Genomic DNA, 19,038 nt, shown 5'->3' with positions numbered 1-19,038 from the left:
TAACATCTGTGCCCATCTTCCTCTATTTTGTATGTGGGATGCCACCATAGCATGGCTTGATGAGCAGTGTGTAGGTCTGCGCCCAGGATTTGAACCTGTGAACCCCAGGCCACTGAAGCAGAGCATGTGAACTTAACACTATGCCACTGGGCCAGCCCTGATACCTACCCAAGACCCATTATAATTAACATGTCAAAAGTTAAAGACAAAGAGAGACTATTAAAAGCAGCAAGAGAAAAATAACTTGTTACGTACAAGAGAGCCCCCCTAAGACTATAAGCAGATTTTTTCAGCAGGAACTTTGCAATCCAGAAGGCAGTGGCATGATATATTCAATATAAAGAAAGAAAAAAACTTCGAACCAAGAATACTCTACCTGGTAAATTTATCATTTAGAACTGAAGGAGAGATAAAGAGTTTTCCAAACAAGCAAAAGCTGAAGGAATTCATCACCACTAAACTAGCCTCACAAGAAATGTTAAAAGGACTTCTTTAAGCTTAAAAGAAAGGGCACTGATTGGTAACAAGAAAACTTATGAAAGAATAAATCTCACTGGAAAGTTAAATATTTAGTAAATGTAATGGATTAATCACTTATAAAGCTAGCGTGAAAGTTAAAAGAAAAAAGTAGTAAAAATAACTATGATACAATAATTTGTTAAGGGGTACACAAGTAAAATGGGACACCAAAAACATAAAACATGGGGAGGAGAGTAAAAATGGTGAGCTTTAGAATGGGATCAAACTTAAGTTGTTATCAACTTAAAATACAGTTATGGATATAAGTTGTTATATGTAAGCCTCATCGTAACCACAAAGCAAAAACCTATAGTAAATACATAAAAGATAAAGAGAAGGGAATATAAGTGTACCACTAAAGAAAGTCACCAAACCACAAAGGAAGAGAGCAAGAGAAAAAGAAAGGAACAGAGAAGAACTACAAAAACAGCCAGTAAACAATTAACGAAATGGCAATAAGTACATACCTACGGATAGTTACTTTAAATGTAAATGGACTAAATGATCCAATCAAAAGACATAGAGTGGCTGAATGGGTAAAAAACCAAGACCCATTTACATGCTGCCTACGAGAGACTCACTTTAGATGACATAGGTCCTTGACATAGGTCTTAGTGATAATTTTTTGAATCTGACACCAAAAGCAAAAGCAAGAAAAGCAAACATAAATAAGTGGGACTACATTATACTAAAAAGCTTCTGCACAGCAAGGGAAATTATCAACAAAATGAAAAGGGAACCTATTGAATGGGAGAAAATATTTGCAAATCATATATCTGATAAACGCCTAATATCCAAAATATGTAAAAAACTCATGCAACTCAATAGCAAAAAAAAAAAAAAAACTGACAATACAATCAGAGCATGATCAGAAGATCTGAATAGACATCTTTCCAAAGAAGACATACACATGGCCAACAGATACATGAAAAGATGCTCAATAACATTAGCCATCAGGGAAATGCAAATCAAAACCACAATGAGATATCATCTCACACCTATTAGAATGACTATTATCAAAAAGACAAGAAATAACAGTGTTGGCAAGAATGTGCAGAAAAGAGAACCCTTGTGCACCGTTGGTGGGAATGTAAATTGGTACAGCCACTATAGGAAACAGTAAGGAATTTCCTCAAAAAATTAAATAGAATTACCATATGATCCAGCAGTTCCACTATTGGGTATTTATCCAAAGAAAACAAAGAACACTAATTCAAAAAGATATATGCACCCCCATGTTCATTGCAGCATTATTTACAATAGACAAGATATGGAAACAACCTAAATGTCCACTGATGGATGAATGGGTTAAGAAATATATATATATATAAATGGAATATTATTCAGCCATAAAAAAGAGTGAAATCTTGCCATTTGTGCTAACATGGATAGACTTCGAGGGTGTTATGTTAAGTGAAATAAGTCAGACAAAAAAAGACAAATACTGTATGATCTTTCTTACATGTAGAATCTAAAAAAAAAAAACAAGGTCATGGATACACAGAAGAGATTGGTGGTTGCTAGAAGTGGTGGGGATGGGGTGGGGAGAAAACACATTAAAAAAAAAAAAGAAATTTAGCTAAAATTGCCCAATAAGAGAAAGTCTAGAGTCTAAACTGTTCTGTACTATAAACATACTAAATCAAGAAGTTAAAAATCCAGTGAAAGGCTAGAGAAATGAGTCAGAAAAATATTTCAATATTTTCTTCTGCCTTAGCTCCATCTCATCTCATATTTTACTTTTATCCTAAAGACTTTTCATCTCCCTACACTTCCCTGAACTAGGATGGTGGTTAACGATTCACCCATAAGACCTTGTGAAATTGAAAGTCAGAAAATTTAAGTGATGCAACGTAGAATACAGAGGTAATAAGTGAGAGAATCCAGTCTACTGACTTTGTGTCTTCTTGTGCCTCATGTTGCAGCTGCAATATGTGACTGGTATAAACGGGCTCCAAACCAAAGTCCACTCTGGGACCCCAACATTCACGAAAGGAGAACTCTCCTCCTTTAAGGGAAGTAGATTTGGCGAAATAAATAGGATTTATTCAATAGGGTTGGGAAAATAAAGATATAAAGAATACTTATTTGTCTTTGGAGATGGAATTTAGTTTCTTACCAAACTTACAGCTTGAGCTGCTGGCGGTTTTCTTCCAAACAAGACAGTTATGGACCACAGTAGATACCTCAAATCTCTCTGCTGTGTCTCACCCTCTACTGCTGATAGGGTGTGATATGTGATTAAGGAGAAGTGAATGGGTGGCTGACCAAGAACCTGAATTTGTTTTCCTTTATTTATAATTTAAAAATGTTAATTAGAACTAAATCTTTCTTACCTCTGTGCTGCCACTGCCTCTTACATTTCTCATGTAGTACTCATACATATATATATATATATATGAGTACATATACATACAGTGTGTATATATATATGAGTACATATATATATAGTACATATAGTATATATATGTGAGTACATATATATATAGTACATATAGTATATATATATGAGTGTATATATATATATATAAAATCTGTCTAGAGGCCAGAAATTTAGCATAATTCACCACTGTACTCCCTGCGCTTAGCACCAGACCTTATCCCTTTAAGTAAGGGTCAGGTTTTCTTGCGGAGCATTAAATGCTTTTCTCTGATTTGCTTTAATATTGAAGAAAGTGGATAATCATTTTCCCTAAAATTTTAGCTGGTTCTACATGAATAAGACTTCACAGCTTGAACTGCTGCTAGAGATGCTCTTCCTCTGGGGTCTCTACTGGCTAGATCGAGGATCCCAGGTGGCCCTATTATACAGGACACAGATTCTTCTCTCTTGAAAAAGGTTCAGGGATGAGGTTTTGTTTCATATGGGAAGTTTGAGGCCCTGGGGAATTTTGTGTGTGTGTGTGTGTGTGTGTGTGTGTGTGTGTGTGTGAGGAAGATCAGCACTGAGCTAACATCCATTACAATCTTCCCCTTTTTTTTGCTGAGGAAGACTGGCCCTGGGCTAACATCTATGCCTGTCTTCCTCCACTTTATATGGGACGCCACCACAGCATGGCTGGACAAGCGGTGCGTCTGTGTGCACCTGGGATCCGAACCCAGGCTTCCAGCAGCGGAGCACATGCACCTAACCACCACACCACCGGGCCGGCCCCAACCCTGGGGAATTTGAATTTTGCTTAGCTTAATTTTTCTAGTACATCAGTATCCCTACTGTGAGTTGCCTTTGGTTGGTGATACATTCCGGGTAAACAGAAAATGCCAGTCAGCTTGTGCAAGTTCAAGTTCTGCCTTCACCCTTTTTTCTATCTGAGCCTTATTATCTGTACAATGGAGAGCCTTATCCCTGCCTCCCTCCTAGGATTGTTCTGAGGACTCAGTGAGATAACGGTTGGGAAAGTGTCTTGTGTCAAGGGGCCACTTTACGGAAGAGGTGTTTGCCATAAAGTGACGCTGAGCATGAGTAGTGACCAAAATAATTCCAGGGAACAGGAAGGATTCCTCTTAGGCTGTTTAATCCAGCCGAGTATTCTGTGAGAGGTTGGAACTTTTCAGCATGTCACAGAAAAATTTCTGTGGCCCGTTCCTTGATGGGGTGAGAAGGGCTGTTGAAAGCATCTGATTCTATAATGTCTGACTGTTCCATTCAAACAAGGTTTCTGAAAAACCCGGGTGATAAATGTTCTAGAAGTCCATAGTGATAAACTTTCCTGAGTGATGCTGGTTAGAAGCCGCATAGCCCTCGGCCCCACGAGATGGCCCCACACATAGATCACAAAAGCATTATAGCCCAGGTAACACGCACTTGTTTCACTGCACTCTAGCATGCAGGGCCTTTTCTCAGCTTGATGACATTTAGCTTCATATAGATCACAAAAAACTGTCCCAAGGCTTACATCTTTGCCTTTAAATATTAAGCGTACTTTGTCCATTTCTCTAAAACATTGCATTGCGGTGAATTCTGCATAAGCTCATCTCCTCTGCAGGACTGGGAACTCCTTTATTCAGAGAATAGTGCACAGTTTATTGTGATATTTTCCATGTCTAGCACACTATCTGGTATTTAGTAAAGACTTCTTGAATGTTTATTGAATGACTGTCAAACTCTTTGCCTGTATTACTTTGCTTTTAATTATTCAAATTTTTCCTTTGCCTGTTAACAACTTCTTTTAATTACTTTTATCCACCTTATATACTTGGAGTACTTTAGGTATAGTTTGATTTTTGCCATTTCCTCTATAAAATCCTGAGAGAGGGCCTGGTAGTTCTGTTATGGTCTGGAGAGCAGATATGTTTGGGTCCCTGTAACTTTTTTGAAGTCCTTTCTAAGCAATAGGCCCACCCTTTAATTCTAGTGGAAGGTGTGTCCTGGGGCCATGGTGCCTCCAAGTCTGAGGTCCAGCCTTGGCTCAGATAAGTCAGTCACTGACTTAATGGCAAGTGCTTGTTCTCCTTCACTGGGTACTCATTTGAACCTCAAAATCCAAAACTACATGATACTCCTTGATCAGCCTCTGCTCCATGCTCTCTCTGATTGTCTGGTTCAGCCTCATCGTAAGTACACCATTATTTCTATATATTACCTCAAAATCTCTAGTCACATTCCGTTTTCCCCCATGATTTTTTTGGCTTAGAGTGGATAGATCCATACAACTTCTTAGATGTCTCAGTGGAGCTAAGTAAGGACATTAAGGTTGCCAAAAATTCACATAGATGCCTCATAAACTGAATCCTAGTTTTCCTGAATCTTAGGTGATTCCCACTGTTTAAAAGTTAAAGCCAAAATTCCTTAGTTCAGTATACAACACCGTCACAGTCTAACCCCAATCTACTCTTCTAGTTTTATCTCTTTCCATTTCCCCCCCTTGCACCCTGGAGTCAGCATACTGAATCACTTTTCGTTTCCTGAACTTTCCTCCTGTTTTCATACCTGTGAATATATTGTTCCTCCTCTTTGGAATTCTTTTCCATCAGACAGTCTCATATAAGTATCTTAAAATCAGTCTGGATTACAGATCACCTCCTCTCTGAGACTTCCCTGACATCTCTAACAGAGTTCCTCTTCCTCTTTTTCTTTTCCCCTCCCTCTCGTTCTCCTTTAATCTTTTTTATATACCACTTATTATAAAGAATTGAAACCATAATTTTAAATGTTTGTCTTTGCCACTAGACTTTGAGCTTCTTGAAGCCAGGTAATTAGGGTTTTTTCATCTTTCTTTCCCCAGGATCCAGCAGCCAGCCTACTTCATCACTACTGCCCATTACATGCTTTTTGAATTAACAGCAGCTGAACTGACCCAGGAGAATCTTGGAATGAGCCCTCAAAATGGCTGTCATTATGACTGAAAAGATCTAGAATTGCCTGGATCTCTAATTAAACCGTCTATGGTCACCATCTTTAATAATCAGTTTTGCTAAACACTGGGATGAATTAAAGTAGCAAGGAGAGGAGATCTATTTGCCCTGGGCTATCCCATTCTGAGACCACTCTCCCTGTAGACATAGTCACTTATTACTTGATATGCCATGTATAAACAACTTCCAACAGGGACTCCAGTTTGAGAAATCATCCTGCTCTGAAGTAGGAAGGAAAGGATTATAGGGAAAAACATATGCCCTAGATTCTGTTTTTCCTCTTTATTGCCTTCATTAAGTGGAGAGCCACAAAGAAACCAAAAGATTAATGAAAAATCCTCAGCCCACACTAATTCCTGACTCTTCTTCAGGCAAATCCTATCGTTGTTTATCTATTTATCCACATAAACAGGGCTAGCGCTTCATGCAGGTCTCTGTTTAAAGCTTTCAGACAGTTGGATGCTGCTGTTTCTCTCTTTGTCTCCTCCTTGTGCGGCAGGTCTCTGGGAACCAAGGGCGTGTGGATCTATTCCTCATATTCCTAGTGAGAGTGGAAGCTAAGAGCCTTGGGATAACTCTTCTCAAGTTGTCAGGAAAGCTTCCTGCCAATGGCCCGGAGCAGAGCATACTTGACCTCTTTGTTCCTCAGAGTGTACACCACAGGGTTCAGCAGGGGGGTGATGACAGTGTAGGTCACCGAGACCAGCTGATCCTGATCCCTGCTGTTCTCTGACTTGGGCTTAAGGTAGACAATGGAGGCACAGCTATAGTGTACAATGACCACAGTGAGATGAGAAGCACAGGTGGCAAAAGCCTTCTTCTGGCCTTCAGCAGAGGCGATCTTGAGGATGGTAGAGATGATGAGGACATAAGAGATGAAAACCAGACCCATAGGTACAACAAGCACCAGAACACTAATGATCAAAGTCAAGATCTCATTAACAGTGGTATCGATGCAGGAGAGCTTCATCACAGGTCGGATGTCACAGAAGAAGTGGGCCACCTTGGTAGCACAGAAAGGTAACCTGAATACTGATGTCACCTGTGTCATTGCTACAATCAGCCCAATGCTGCAGGCTCCCCAAACCAGCTGGACGCACACCCTCTTGTTCATAATAACTGTGTATCTCAGGGGCTTGCAGATAGCTACATAGCGGTCATAACCCATTGCTGTGAGCAGGAAGCAGTTAGTGATACCAAAGGTGATGAAAAAGAACATTTGAGTGGCACAACCTGCCAAGGAGATGGACTGGTTCATACCCATGAGGCTGGAGAGCATCCTTGGGAGAATGACCAATGTATATACAGTCTCTGAAGTGGACAGCATGCTCAGGAAGAAGTACATGGGAGTGTGGAGATGACGATCAATTTGGATAATTGTCACAATAATTACATTGCCTGCTAGGGTCAAGGTGTACAATGCAAGGAACACCACAAAAAGGATAAGCTGGTGCTCATGGAAGCTGGAGAAACCCTGGAAAGTGAACTCGGTTATGAGAGTGTGGTTTTCTCTCTTCATTGAGTGGTCACTAAATTTGAAATGTAGGAGAATAAAAGATACAAAATCTCAGTACAGTAGTTTAAGCACATTTCTGAAATTGATTGAATGTTGTTCTCAGCTATAAACCTGGGGATACATTTCCCAGTGGATTAAAGTTAATCCCTGGTTTACTTAACTTTACTTAAAATATTTTTTCCCTGTGGCCATCTATTACAATTTCCTATGCATCCTAGAATCATGTTTTTTTTCCCACTGTATAATCACACACATTCCCGCTTCACCCTACTCTTCCTCCTTTTCTCCTCTTGTTTAAATCTTCCTCATTCTTCAAAGACTAATGCAAGTTTTCAGTCCTCCATCAACACATATTGTACTCATTGTACTCTGATGCTCTCCTGTTTATTTGGATTATTGTCCACCAGCATCCGTGCGGCACTGTCCTCACACAAACACTGTGACTTTACACCTTTTACATCTGCATACCTCAAGCTCAGGATTATGCATGAATTTGATGCTTGAAAACAATTTGTTTAAGGATTGACTGGAGAATTCTTTTCTTTCAAGACTATGAATCATCCGTTTGCACATCGTTTAGGAAGTAGAAGCAAAGCAGGCTCAGAAAGGTTCATCTTGTTTTCAAGAAGGAAAAGGCAAGCCTTAACCAACCGCTATCCTCTCCCCACTGCTGTCCGAATGATGGAAGTCTGCTGACAGTTCACAGCCCTGACTCACATATGTTGTAAACTATGCTGTATTTTCACCTTCCCTAAACTAGAAGGCAAATTTACAGCCAATACAATTTCGTGAGTAGGCATACACCTACTCTGCGGAGGGAAACAATTGTACCAGGGAAGATGCAGCAAATTTATCTAAAGCAAAAGCAGACTCTGGATATAAAAAACAGAGTTACACTAAAGATACATCATTTTGTTGAAGGATGGGGCTCAGTTCAATTTATGCAATATTTCACTTTTTTGTCTCATTAGACAGTAAGCTCCTGTAGGGTATTTAAATTATATTCTGGTTTGCTTATGCATATTCAGAAAAAAACTTTTTGCATAAAGTAAATCACATCAGTGATGAAGGTTAGTAGGCATGGAGATCTCCTTCAAGTTTATAAAAATTTATTTAGAAGAACTTGGTGACCAGCTGTTAATCATTTACATTAAGAATGCTAAAAGAAAGTAAGGCTGCAACAGAAAATACTTCTCAACAGGGAAAATCATTTGACACTAAAATACGTGGCTAAAGATATTTATCTTCTGTGAGGCATCTGGGTATAAACTAGGCAGTGGTCCACCTGGGGGGTGTTATGGCACCTCTACTGTGAAATCAGAAATATGTGTCAGAGTTTTTGATTGTTATAATGGTGGGCATGGGTGCTGCTAGCAATTAATGATGCTTAATGACCTGCAATACATGTGATGGTCCCGCCCCGGGAAGAATTGTCCTATTCCAAATACCAATAGGGTGCCTACTGAGAAATCCTGGGCTAGGGAGTCATCTGATCTGGCTCAAGTCTATCTGTCTTGAGGTAGAATGGCTGCTATGACCTGCTTAGCATCCTCCACTGTTAGGAGCCTATAATTCTTCCAAGGAAATCAAGAGAAGGAAGAGCAAACACAACCTTATGAAGACCTCCTCCAGCTGTGATAAGAGCTGTTATACTACAATAAATTAAAGTCAGCCCATGGGCAATAAGCTGCATTTCATATCCTTTTCTAAAGAGCACTTACGTATGTCTGTCTAGTGCTGAGTCACAACAGGAGAGCTGGGCTGGAGGAGGCCAAGAGTGAAGATTGAAATGTTGGGCTCCCATAGCCACAATGTTCAGACACGAGGAAGAGCAAGGTGACCAAGCAGGCCTATGGCAGGAGCTAAGGCTGAGCAGGCAGAGGATAACATACTCTAGCAGGAATGGGGTCAGCCTTGGGAGTCATCCTTGACAGCACCTCTGTGTGGAGAAGTCTTCAAAGTCAGAGAACAGGCTCTCCAAAGAGCAGCCAGTGGGGCTCCTGGAGCTCACTCCCTGAGGACACACTGAGAGCCACCCTGGGGCTAGGAGGATGCAGACAGCAGATACCTGGGGGCCTCATTATGTATGGGGTTTGTTTACTCAATCCCAGGGTTAGCAATTTGGGAGCCCGGGGGAAGATTTGGCTTCAAGTAGGAATAGCATTAGTGGAATGTGCTTTATTTAGTTGAATTCTACTTATTTCAATAAGCACATTGTGGTTTTTTTTTACAGGTGTGCCTTCAAAATCCATAGTTTACAAATCTAGGCAGCTCAAGCTTAGAGCCATGTCATCTTGGATTTTAGGAAGTTTAGGCTTTTTTCCTTATAGGCGGGAACTCTACCCAGTTAAAAATCTGGTATTGTTTTTGTAATAAAAGTAGCCAAATATGGCCATGATTCTGTAGAGGGCAGTTCATGTTGCCTGTCTTTCTGCCCCATGGCATTCCAAACTGTAAGTACACAGTCTTTAGACCTGAGGATGCTCTCTTGGGGCCTGGGAAACAGAGATGAGCCTCTGAACACTCTGTTCTCTTTACCCAGAATTACCTCCCCTTCTCCATTGGGCAAACTTCTACCAGTCTGTCAAGACCTAACTCCAAATTTACTTCCCCCTGAAGATGCTCCATGAGTTAATTTATTGCTTCTTTAGCATTTTCTTTCTCTAACATGTGGCAGTTATCTGCACGCATTGATTCTTCAAGCACTAAGCATATGCCAGGCCTCTTGCTAGTTGCTAGTTGCTGGGAATACAAAAATGAATGAGGTGCTTCCTCAACCTTTGGAGAGCTCACTTTTTAGTTGCAGGTGATAGACAATTATAATAAACTGAAATGGGTACCATATGTAAGTGAGACAAGGAGGAGATGGTCTTTGATTAGACTCAGGTGGATTACAGAAAAAATTCTGTAGGTAAAGTAAGACAGGGCCACAAAGAGTTTTAGAGTGTTTAAACTTTACCACTTTCAAGGGCCTTTCAAGTGATTTCATTTATTCTTCCTGTTCATGAGCTTCAAATCTCTTAGCAACTTGCCTCTTAAGGACTATAAACATTTACCACCAGCTACCCTGCACCTTCTTCCTTTCTATGTGGTGATTTTGCTTCTCTTCTGGAAAAAGACATACTTCAGCACTGGTATCTGGTAGATTGATCTGGCAGCAGTGTGAAGGTGGATTTGAGGTTGGTGGGAAGAGGCAGGGAGATCAGCTGGGTTGCTGATATAAGAGGTCAGGCCAGGATGTGAGAGACATTTGGGGTGAATCAATAGGGCTTGTATCTGAATCAATGTGTGGACCAAAGGAGAGTAAAGAACTAATCATTTCATAAACTACTCTTGCCAGGTTCATTCATGCCAACTCCCTGATTATTTACAAATATGCATAGCTGCCTATTGTAACAGATAAATCAAACAAAAAGACTTCTATATTAATGGCCCATCATTAGATATGATTGGTGGCTATGGGATCTCAACAGGAAAGGAGTAGAGTTAGGTAAAATAGCTCAATGCTTTATGATACCATTGCTTTGAGACAAATTAAGAAAATTTTGGAAATGTGGTGCTGAGTAGATGGTATAAAAATGTAGTGTCTGGGGAAAAGAAGAGGTATTCAGCTTCAGAATCAACTAATGTTTATTGAATTCTTTCACAAGTTTTTGTCTCACTTATTCCTCCAAATAACCCTATGAAGTCAGTGGTACTATCTCCATTTTACAGATGGGAGATTGTGAGGAGCACACTGTGCCATGAACTGTAAATCTGTTGGAATTTGGTGCTGGACAGAAATGAACATGTAGGGTGACTGTAGAAACAAAACTGGCAAAACACCCAAGGGGATCTGCTATAAACTCCCTTAGTTCTGCAGACTGCTTTATTTGGGGGCCAGATTCAAGTAGTTCTTATTATAGTTCATTCATGGCATTCACATTAGTTTAGGATCCCAGGTCTAGACCTGCTAATGATGCTTTAGAATTGTCAATGGGAATCTTCCAGAGCCCTGAATAAGATTCACAACAGATTTAACTGAGGTCAACATTGTTTGTGAATGTCTTAGTCAGCTTGGGTTACTATAACAGAATACCATAGACTTGGTGGCTTAACCACCAGACATTTATTCTCACAGTTCTGGAGCCTGGGAATCCAAGATGAAGGTGGTAGAAAATTCAGTTCCTGGTGAGAGCTCTTTCTGGATTGCAGATGACTGCTTTCTCTCTGTTGCCTCATATGGCGGAAAAAGAGTGAGAGAGAGCTCTCTAGTGTCTTTTCTTAAAGGGTCCTAATCCCATCATGAGGACCCCACCCTTATGACCTCAACTAAACCTAATTAATTCCCAAAGGCCCCATCACCAAATACCGTCACATAGGGGGTTAAGGTTTCAACATATGAATTTTGAGGGGACACAATTCACCCCGTAGCACTGAAGTTCTATCTACTCTCACACTGCCCCCAACCCTATCCCTGTCACCTAGAACTGTGGTCTCCAAATTGTTTTGCACTTGAAAACTCCATTTTAATTTCAAAATATTTCATGAATCTCCAGTTTGAAAATAGTTGGATAATAATACTTGTAGTATTTGTACTTATTGATAGAAAAAAGTAAATTCTGAAAAAGAGAACTATGAATTTAGTAATTGGTGCTTTCAAATGAATTGTGGTACATTCAAAAATAGTTGCACATATTTTTGTAAGTATTTATTCAACCTGTATATGAAGATTGATGTACACGTGAATCCTGAGATTCCTTGCAGACTCTGAGGCAACCAGGAGAGAAGGGGGAATGACGTTATGAGAAGTAGTTGGTAGGCCAGTAAGTGGGTGAACCAAAAAGGGAAGGGAATCTGGGGTAGAAGTGCAGAGAGGCAGCCAAGTGGTATACTAACACATGGCAGGTGTATTTAGGAAATAATTCTTGGAAGGCCCTGAGAGAATAGTTAGATTCCTTTTACTGGAACATGGCATCAGAGACCGTAGGGGAAGCCCGCTTACGAAGTCAGTACTTTCTGGGAAGAGGGAACTCTCTCTGTTGTTAAAACTTGGACTCTATGTCCCTATCAACAGTGACTTGCTGTTGACCTCAGAGTGACCTCAAGAGCAATGTGTACGAAGGGTGGTAATGGATGAGATGCTTCCGCTGCTACCCATGTGCCAGGAAACCTTATGCCCGTAATGTTTTTGATTCCTCACAATAACCATGGGAGGTTGATATTGTCAGCCGTCCTGTGAAAATAGGAAACAGAGGCCAGAGAGGTTAAGTAACTTTCCCTAGGACATGTGCTTATAATAGTGGGCCTAGGATTGGGACACATGCCTCTCTGGCCCCAAAGCCTGTGCTCCATCTATAATATCATGCTGTTTAAGTATCTCCTACTTTAGGTCATCAGCTCTTGGAAGAGGGTCAGGGTGAACAGTAACTGTGGGAAAGAAAATAAGAACAGAGGTTATTAATCTGATGGCCCTGAGCCCTACCATTCTCCAGTGGTCTTTGGCCCACTTTTGACTTCCTTTCTCCTTTCATCTTTGGAGCTGTGCTGAGTGGAAAAGGGATGCACCAAGATATTCTAGGATAAAGTATATTACAATACACAATTTCTGAACTCCTAGACTGATTTCCAAGACCCAAGAACATCTGATAAGGTTTGAGCTATGTGTAAATCCACAGTGTTTGGAGCTCTTTCTTCTCCTGGTCTTTATTTATTGTAAAGGAGAAGGTGGGTTAAAATAGTCATCATGAGCTTATAATGCACGTATGGACTCTAGGGCCGGATTGCCTGTGTTTAAATTCATTCTGCCACATAGTAGCTATATGACCTTGAGGAATTTACTTAATCTTTTCAGGTCTCAGGTTTCTCATCTGTAAAATAAGTTTAAAAAAATACTTACCTCATAGATTTATAGTGAAGATTAAATGAATAAAGTGCTTAAATTAATGCCTGTTATCTAGGGTGCATTCAATAAATGTGCCAAAAGAGGATGTTACAAAGGGCGGCAAACAGCCTGAAAGTAATAAAAGGAAGAGAGGGAGAAGAGCTACCTGTGATGTTAACTGTATTTTATCTGCCCACAGCTATCTTCCTTCCTTTCTTCTTTTCTTCCGTCCTTCTTTCTTTTAGTAAATAATTATTGAGCAGCTACTACATACCAGGCACTGTTCTAAGTGCAACAGATGCAGAGAGAACACTCCAAGAGTGGAGTCTGATTACCTGATAGATATAGATACCACCTGGCTTAGGTCGGATTCCTTTGAAGCAGAGCCTGAAACAGGGACCCAGGTGCAAGTGATTGATCGAGGGCATACTCACAGAGAAAATGGAGTGAGAGAAACAGACTTGGGCAGAGAGAGAGCTAAGCAAGGATGCGGTCTCAGTTTGAGTCTAACTTCAGCCTGATTTAATGGAGGAATCTAGAACTGCACCCTAGAGTTGGTCCCATCTTGAGGCAAAGTGAGTGGTCTTTTGTACTTTCTGCATCGTTCAGGCGTTGGCTATGGACTACCCCTTGTGAGGGGTAGGAGTGGGGTATGTATCACCTCTAAGAAAGCCCTCTTTCAGCCAATAGCAATTCTTCAAAGTGCAGGGAAGCTATGAGTAGTTAGCACTCCAACATTCACATCAACTGGGGATGGGTGTGCCAGCCCAGCAAAGGAGATCTGGGTAGAGCAGCAACAGAGTCCATTATACTACCCAGGGTGTCTGGGGAGAGGGGATGGGATGGAGTATGAAAGACGGGGGCTCTTCCTTTTGCAATTCTCAAATATACAAGAAGCCATTTTTATGGTTTTTGCTTAAGCTGCTCAAAATTTAACTTAACCTGTTGTAAACTGGCTATCAGAGCCTGTGCCTGACATAGCTGTCTAGGGTTCATACGTGTAATAACAGGCACACGGTAAATCATTAATGGAATGAATTTTTTTAAATTGTAGTGTAAAATGTAGCATAAGTAGTGTTATGTGTAAATAATGAAGTTGTTATTTTAGTGCCCTTGATTTTCATACTGAGGCCAGGTTCAGATTACATAAATTCCTGTGATATGATACCATATATTCTTTCCACTCTCGTTGCTGGTTTGCAATACTTTATGTCAAGAATAACAGGAATAATGTCTAACATTATAGTACAGCACCTCAATATGCTTTATCTTATTCGATTCCCATCAAGCTTGGTAAACCTATCTATCAGTCTTGGAAAATCCATCCATCTGTTCTTTCATTAATCTTTTTCTTCTTTGTTTCACTCTATCCCTGTCATTCCCAGATGCTTTGCAGATCAGGTACCTGGTGCCCTCATACTAGCTCTTATGTGACTGGCTCCTTCACTGTGATACCTCACCAAACTCTTTAAATTTTATTGTTATTGAGACTAACCAACACCTAAGAGAGAGGCTTTCTGCCCAAAGCTCTGAGCAAAGCATCCTTGACCTCTTTGTTCCTCAGGCTGTATACAACAGGGTTCAGTAAGGGGGTGATGACAGTGTAGGTCACAGAGATAAATCTGTCCTGCAGGGAATTTTGGGATTTGGGTTTTAGGTAGATGAAAGAGGTACAACCATAGTGGACAATGACCACTGTGAGGTGTGAGGCACAAGTGGCAAAGGCCTTCTTCCGACCCTCAGTAGATGCAATCTTGAGGATGGTGGTGACAATCAGGACATAGGAGATAAAGATCAAGACCATGGGCAGAACAAGGACACACAGACTGATGAGCAAAGTGATAAATTCTTTGATGGTAGTGTCAGCACAGGCAAGCTTCATTAGGGGCCGGATGTCACAAAAGAAGTGAGAGATGACGTGGGCATCACAGAAGGGCAGGCTGAACACAGAAGACACCTGAAGGATGGCTGTGCTCAGGCCAATGCTCCAGGATCCACTTGCCAGTTGTATACAAGTCTTCTTGCCCATGATGACTGAATACTGTAGGGGGCTGCAGATGGCCACATAGCGATCATATCCCATGGCTGTGAGCAGGAAGCAGTTGTTGACACCAAAAGTGAGATAGAAGAAGAGCTGAGTCGCACAGTCTGGAATGGAGATGACTCGTTGGGGGCTAAGGAGACTGGACAGCATTCGGGGGATGATAGCTACTGTATAACAAGTCTCAGAAATGGACAGCACACTCAGGAAGAAGTACATGGCTGTGTGAAGTTGACGGTTGAGGTGGATAACTGTCAAGATGATAGCATTGCTGACAAGGGTCAACAGGTACAAGAACAAAAAGACCACAAAGAGGACGAGTCTGTGCTGCCACCCAAAAATGGAAAAGCCTTCAAAGGTAAACTCTGTCACAGCTGTGAAATTGGGTCTTGGCATTGAGGAGAATCTGCGTCTGAAAGACATGAAGTGGGCAGGTTGAACATCCAGGCTGGAAACAGTAAGCTGGTGCAGGGTCATCATCAGCCATGTGCTGGGACTCAAAATGGATGTAGCTCTGGGTTTCAGAAGCTCTCAGCATTCAGACACTGGCCAAGATCTCGAAGACCTCACAAGTTCCCAGAGGCCTGACATTGGGGGCAGACGTATTGGGGAGGAAGAGAGTAACTATGTAAAGGGAGTAGTGGAAATACCTAACAACTTGGCTAGACATAGATATAGCCCATGGAAGGCACTCGACTAAGGGTGCACAGCCCCAGAACTCTGCCCTAACTCACCTGGGTTAGACCAGCTGTGGCCTATCACATGTCAGAGACCCAGTGCAAAGGAATGTGCATGAAGAGGGAATTCAAGCCAGGGATAGATCTCTATTTGAGGTACACTTTTGGGAGGTAAGAGGCCAGCTCCAGCTCTGGTCAGACGGGCTTGGTAAACCAAGGTACATAACACTGCCCCCTCTCACATTCAAATTCAAAGTGGCTACCATCTGGAATACAGCAGTGAGAAGATACACTGCTTTTTTTTTTTTTTTCTTGAGGAGAGTCTAGTGTGTGGACTCAGGACATTCTGTGATCCAGAGCAACTCTCTTTTCAGCCCTGCTTTCTTCCTGTGTTCCCCCAAATACCACTTGTTTTAACACCCGAGTCTCCGTCCTTCTGTGTGGAAGGAAATTTCTGCTTCTATTTTCTAGTCTCTAGTTAAATACAATAAAAAGTCTGAAACTTAAGGGTTTGAAGTACCAGAAACTATAAAAAAATAGTGATAAAAACAATAAAATATTTAAGTTTATAGAAATCTCTGGCTTTAACCCCGATGTAAGTAGAGGGATGCTTGATTTTCTTTGCTCACTTCGTCTCCATTTGCTCACCTATAAAATAGAGAGAATAATATCTACTCATAGTGTTACTATGGAGATTATATGAATTCCTGTATGTAAATAGCCAAACACAATTCTTCTTATATAACAGTCAAACAATGCATTCAATTTCTGCTTCCTTCCATTCATCTGTCCTCCCCATCCCCACTCCGCATAACTCTGGGTTCTACTTTTATGTTAGACCCACCCAAACATGCACGCATACACACACACACACGCGCGCGTGCACACACACATTCTCTCTCTCTCTTTTGTGTTCATGGATGGTTCTTTTCATTAATTTCTCCAATCTCTACTGATTGGAAAGTCCAATCCTCACTTTCCACCTCCTTTCTAACCCTAGGTTCTGAAATTTGTGGGGATGGGGTGGGAGTGGTCTGGAATCAAACACCTCTCTGATCACACTCCAGCTCTACTTACTTCGTGTGTGACCTTAGAAACATTTCCTCGTTATCTTTCAGCCTCAGTTTCTTCACCTGTAAGATGAAGACAGTACTAGTATCTACCTTGGAGGACTCATGGAAAGATTACATGAGAAAATGCCTGTAAGGCACTTAGCAGAGGGCCTGGTATAGAATATGCTGTCAATAAATGGTAACCGTTGATAAAGACGAGCATAGACTTCAAAATAAGGGTATTCGAGGTCATTGTTTCATCTTCACTTCTCCTCTCCCAAACCCGCCTTTAAGGTGAGAAGGTGGTCAGTCTTCATCTAACTAGTGCTTGTGTAGCAGCTTGCAGTTTGGAGGATGCTTTTCTATCTTTTGGAGACATGAGGAGAAGGAGGTAGCAGGGAAGGAAACACAATACTCAAGCAGGGAAGAGAGTTCTAAGGATGGGGGGAGGCTCTGGATGTGGGTTGGAATGGGGAAGCCGTTCCCAGTGCAGCAATTCTGCAGGCAGGCCTGCGTCCAGGACCTTCTACTTGGACACCTGTGCTCACAAAACCCTGATATTTCAGTCAGCCATTCACTGACCCCACCTTCCTAGCCACTGGTTGATATCTGGGGCAGGAAAAAGGAGGAAACGGTGGGGACTTCTATGTTCAGGGAATATGCCTTTTCCAGTATAAAGGGGGCAATTTAGGTTTGTTTAACCAAAGTCAGATGTTCCATTTCTCGTCTCCAGGCCCCACATATCAGGAGTGTGATAGAGAATGGTAGGGACAGGACTGGATGTTCCCAATTCTCCTGGCTCACTCAATGTGACACCCTAAATACTATGTTTTGAGCTAAATTGACCAATTAAGCCCTTTGAAAGTTCTGCCTGAGATTTTCTAAGGCTAATGCCCAGATAACCTTTTCTGAGTGACTTTTTTCAATATTTATAATGCTGTTTATCCCCTAAATTTTGTGGTACAGCTGTGCATTCATTTTTCCACTTGAGAATATTCCCAGGAGACAAAAGGAAAAGAGAAAGTGGCATCCCATGAGACAAGGGTCATAGGCCACATCCAGTCACAGACAAGAATCATGTTTCATTGAGTCATAGAGTGTGACTTACATCTTACCGTGCAGGGCTAAGGCTCATTTCACTTCAGGGCAGTGAGGCTTGAGAGCATAGCACCACGATTGCCAGGATTCCCACTGTGCCGTGGCAGATACAGCACCCAGAGAATCTTCTGAAGGAGAGGACGAGAAGAAAAACTTAGAACCCACCAGAGTCTGTCAGTTAATTCCTCTCCCCGATTGGTCAGATCTGGGAGTAACAAACAGACCGAAAGCAGCTCTAGGCTTGCCTGTGTCTCCCAAAGCCCCATCCCTTTAAGTCTGGATTGCAGGATGTCAGAGAGGACCATTCTCCTGGGCTCCAGGACTCCGGGGTCCCTCTCCCCATAGCCACAGTGACAGTCCCCAAGGCAGCAGTAGCAAGATCCAAACACCGTGATGTCTGGGGATCTCATTAGAAAAGGAGCCCATCAATTCGATCCCATAGATAGTATGTAGGCAATCTGGGGTTTCCCAAAGGAACAAAGCCTTTGTGTTAGGACATGGTCCTAGTCCACTCAGTGGATGAAGAGAATGAAGAGGAGCTCTTGCCTTGAGACCACCATTGCAGAGAGGACCTCAGAACCCAACCATGTTTAAGGATGCAGCTTCATTAGACAAGTCCCTCACTCTGGGTTCTCTGTACCCTAACAGCTGAAGGATCTCTCTCTGAGGTCCCTTCCAATTTGAATATTCTAGGAACTGTGACTCATTCATTCACTGATTCCTCCAACAAATACTCATTGAGTGCCTCTCATATGCCAGGTACATGGAATATAGCAGAAAGTGGGGACACAGCATCTGTACTACATGCCAGTTCTGCTGGCTTTGCATACCAGACTTCAAGGCATCACTGTGTATTATGTAGGAAAAGCTGAGAACCTTCTCTTTGAGGACGATCACAAGAAAGACCCTCATTTGAG

At 41.6% G+C, this 19,038-nt stretch overlaps 2 protein-coding genes across 2 annotated transcripts; both read right to left on the bottom strand.

Moving 5' to 3' along the window:
• Positions 1–6,463: 6,463 nt before the first annotated feature.
• LOC131403457 (olfactory receptor 10J1) lies at positions 6,464–7,420 on the bottom strand. Its single transcript, XM_058537801.1, has one exon. It carries the CDS (start codon positions 7,391–7,393, stop codon positions 6,464–6,466), a length of 930 nt encoding a protein of 309 aa, XP_058393784.1. The 5' UTR covers positions 7,394–7,420.
• A 7,334-nt stretch (positions 7,421–14,754) lies between these two features.
• LOC131403448 (olfactory receptor 10J4) lies at positions 14,755–15,774 on the bottom strand. Its single transcript, XM_058537788.1, has one exon. The coding sequence runs from the start codon at positions 15,772–15,774 to the stop codon at positions 14,755–14,757; it is 1,020 nt and encodes a 339-aa protein (XP_058393771.1).
• Between the last annotated feature and the right edge of the window lie 3,264 nt (positions 15,775–19,038).

This window comes from Diceros bicornis, chromosome 4 (assembly GCF_020826845.1).
Source record: "Diceros bicornis minor isolate mBicDic1 chromosome 4, mDicBic1.mat.cur, whole genome shotgun sequence".
In the NCBI taxonomy this organism is placed as follows: Eukaryota; Metazoa; Chordata; class Mammalia; order Perissodactyla; family Rhinocerotidae; genus Diceros; species Diceros bicornis.
This window is presented reverse-complemented; position numbering and strand designations above follow the sequence as displayed.

Coding starts and splice junctions, on each gene's coding strand:
- LOC131403457 (XM_058537801.1), bottom strand. CDS start 7,393: ATGAAGAGAGAAAACCACACTCTCATAACCGAGTTCACTTTCCAGGGT.
- LOC131403448 (XM_058537788.1), bottom strand. CDS start 15,774: ATGATGACCCTGCACCAGCTTACTGTTTCCAGCCTGGATGTTCAACCT.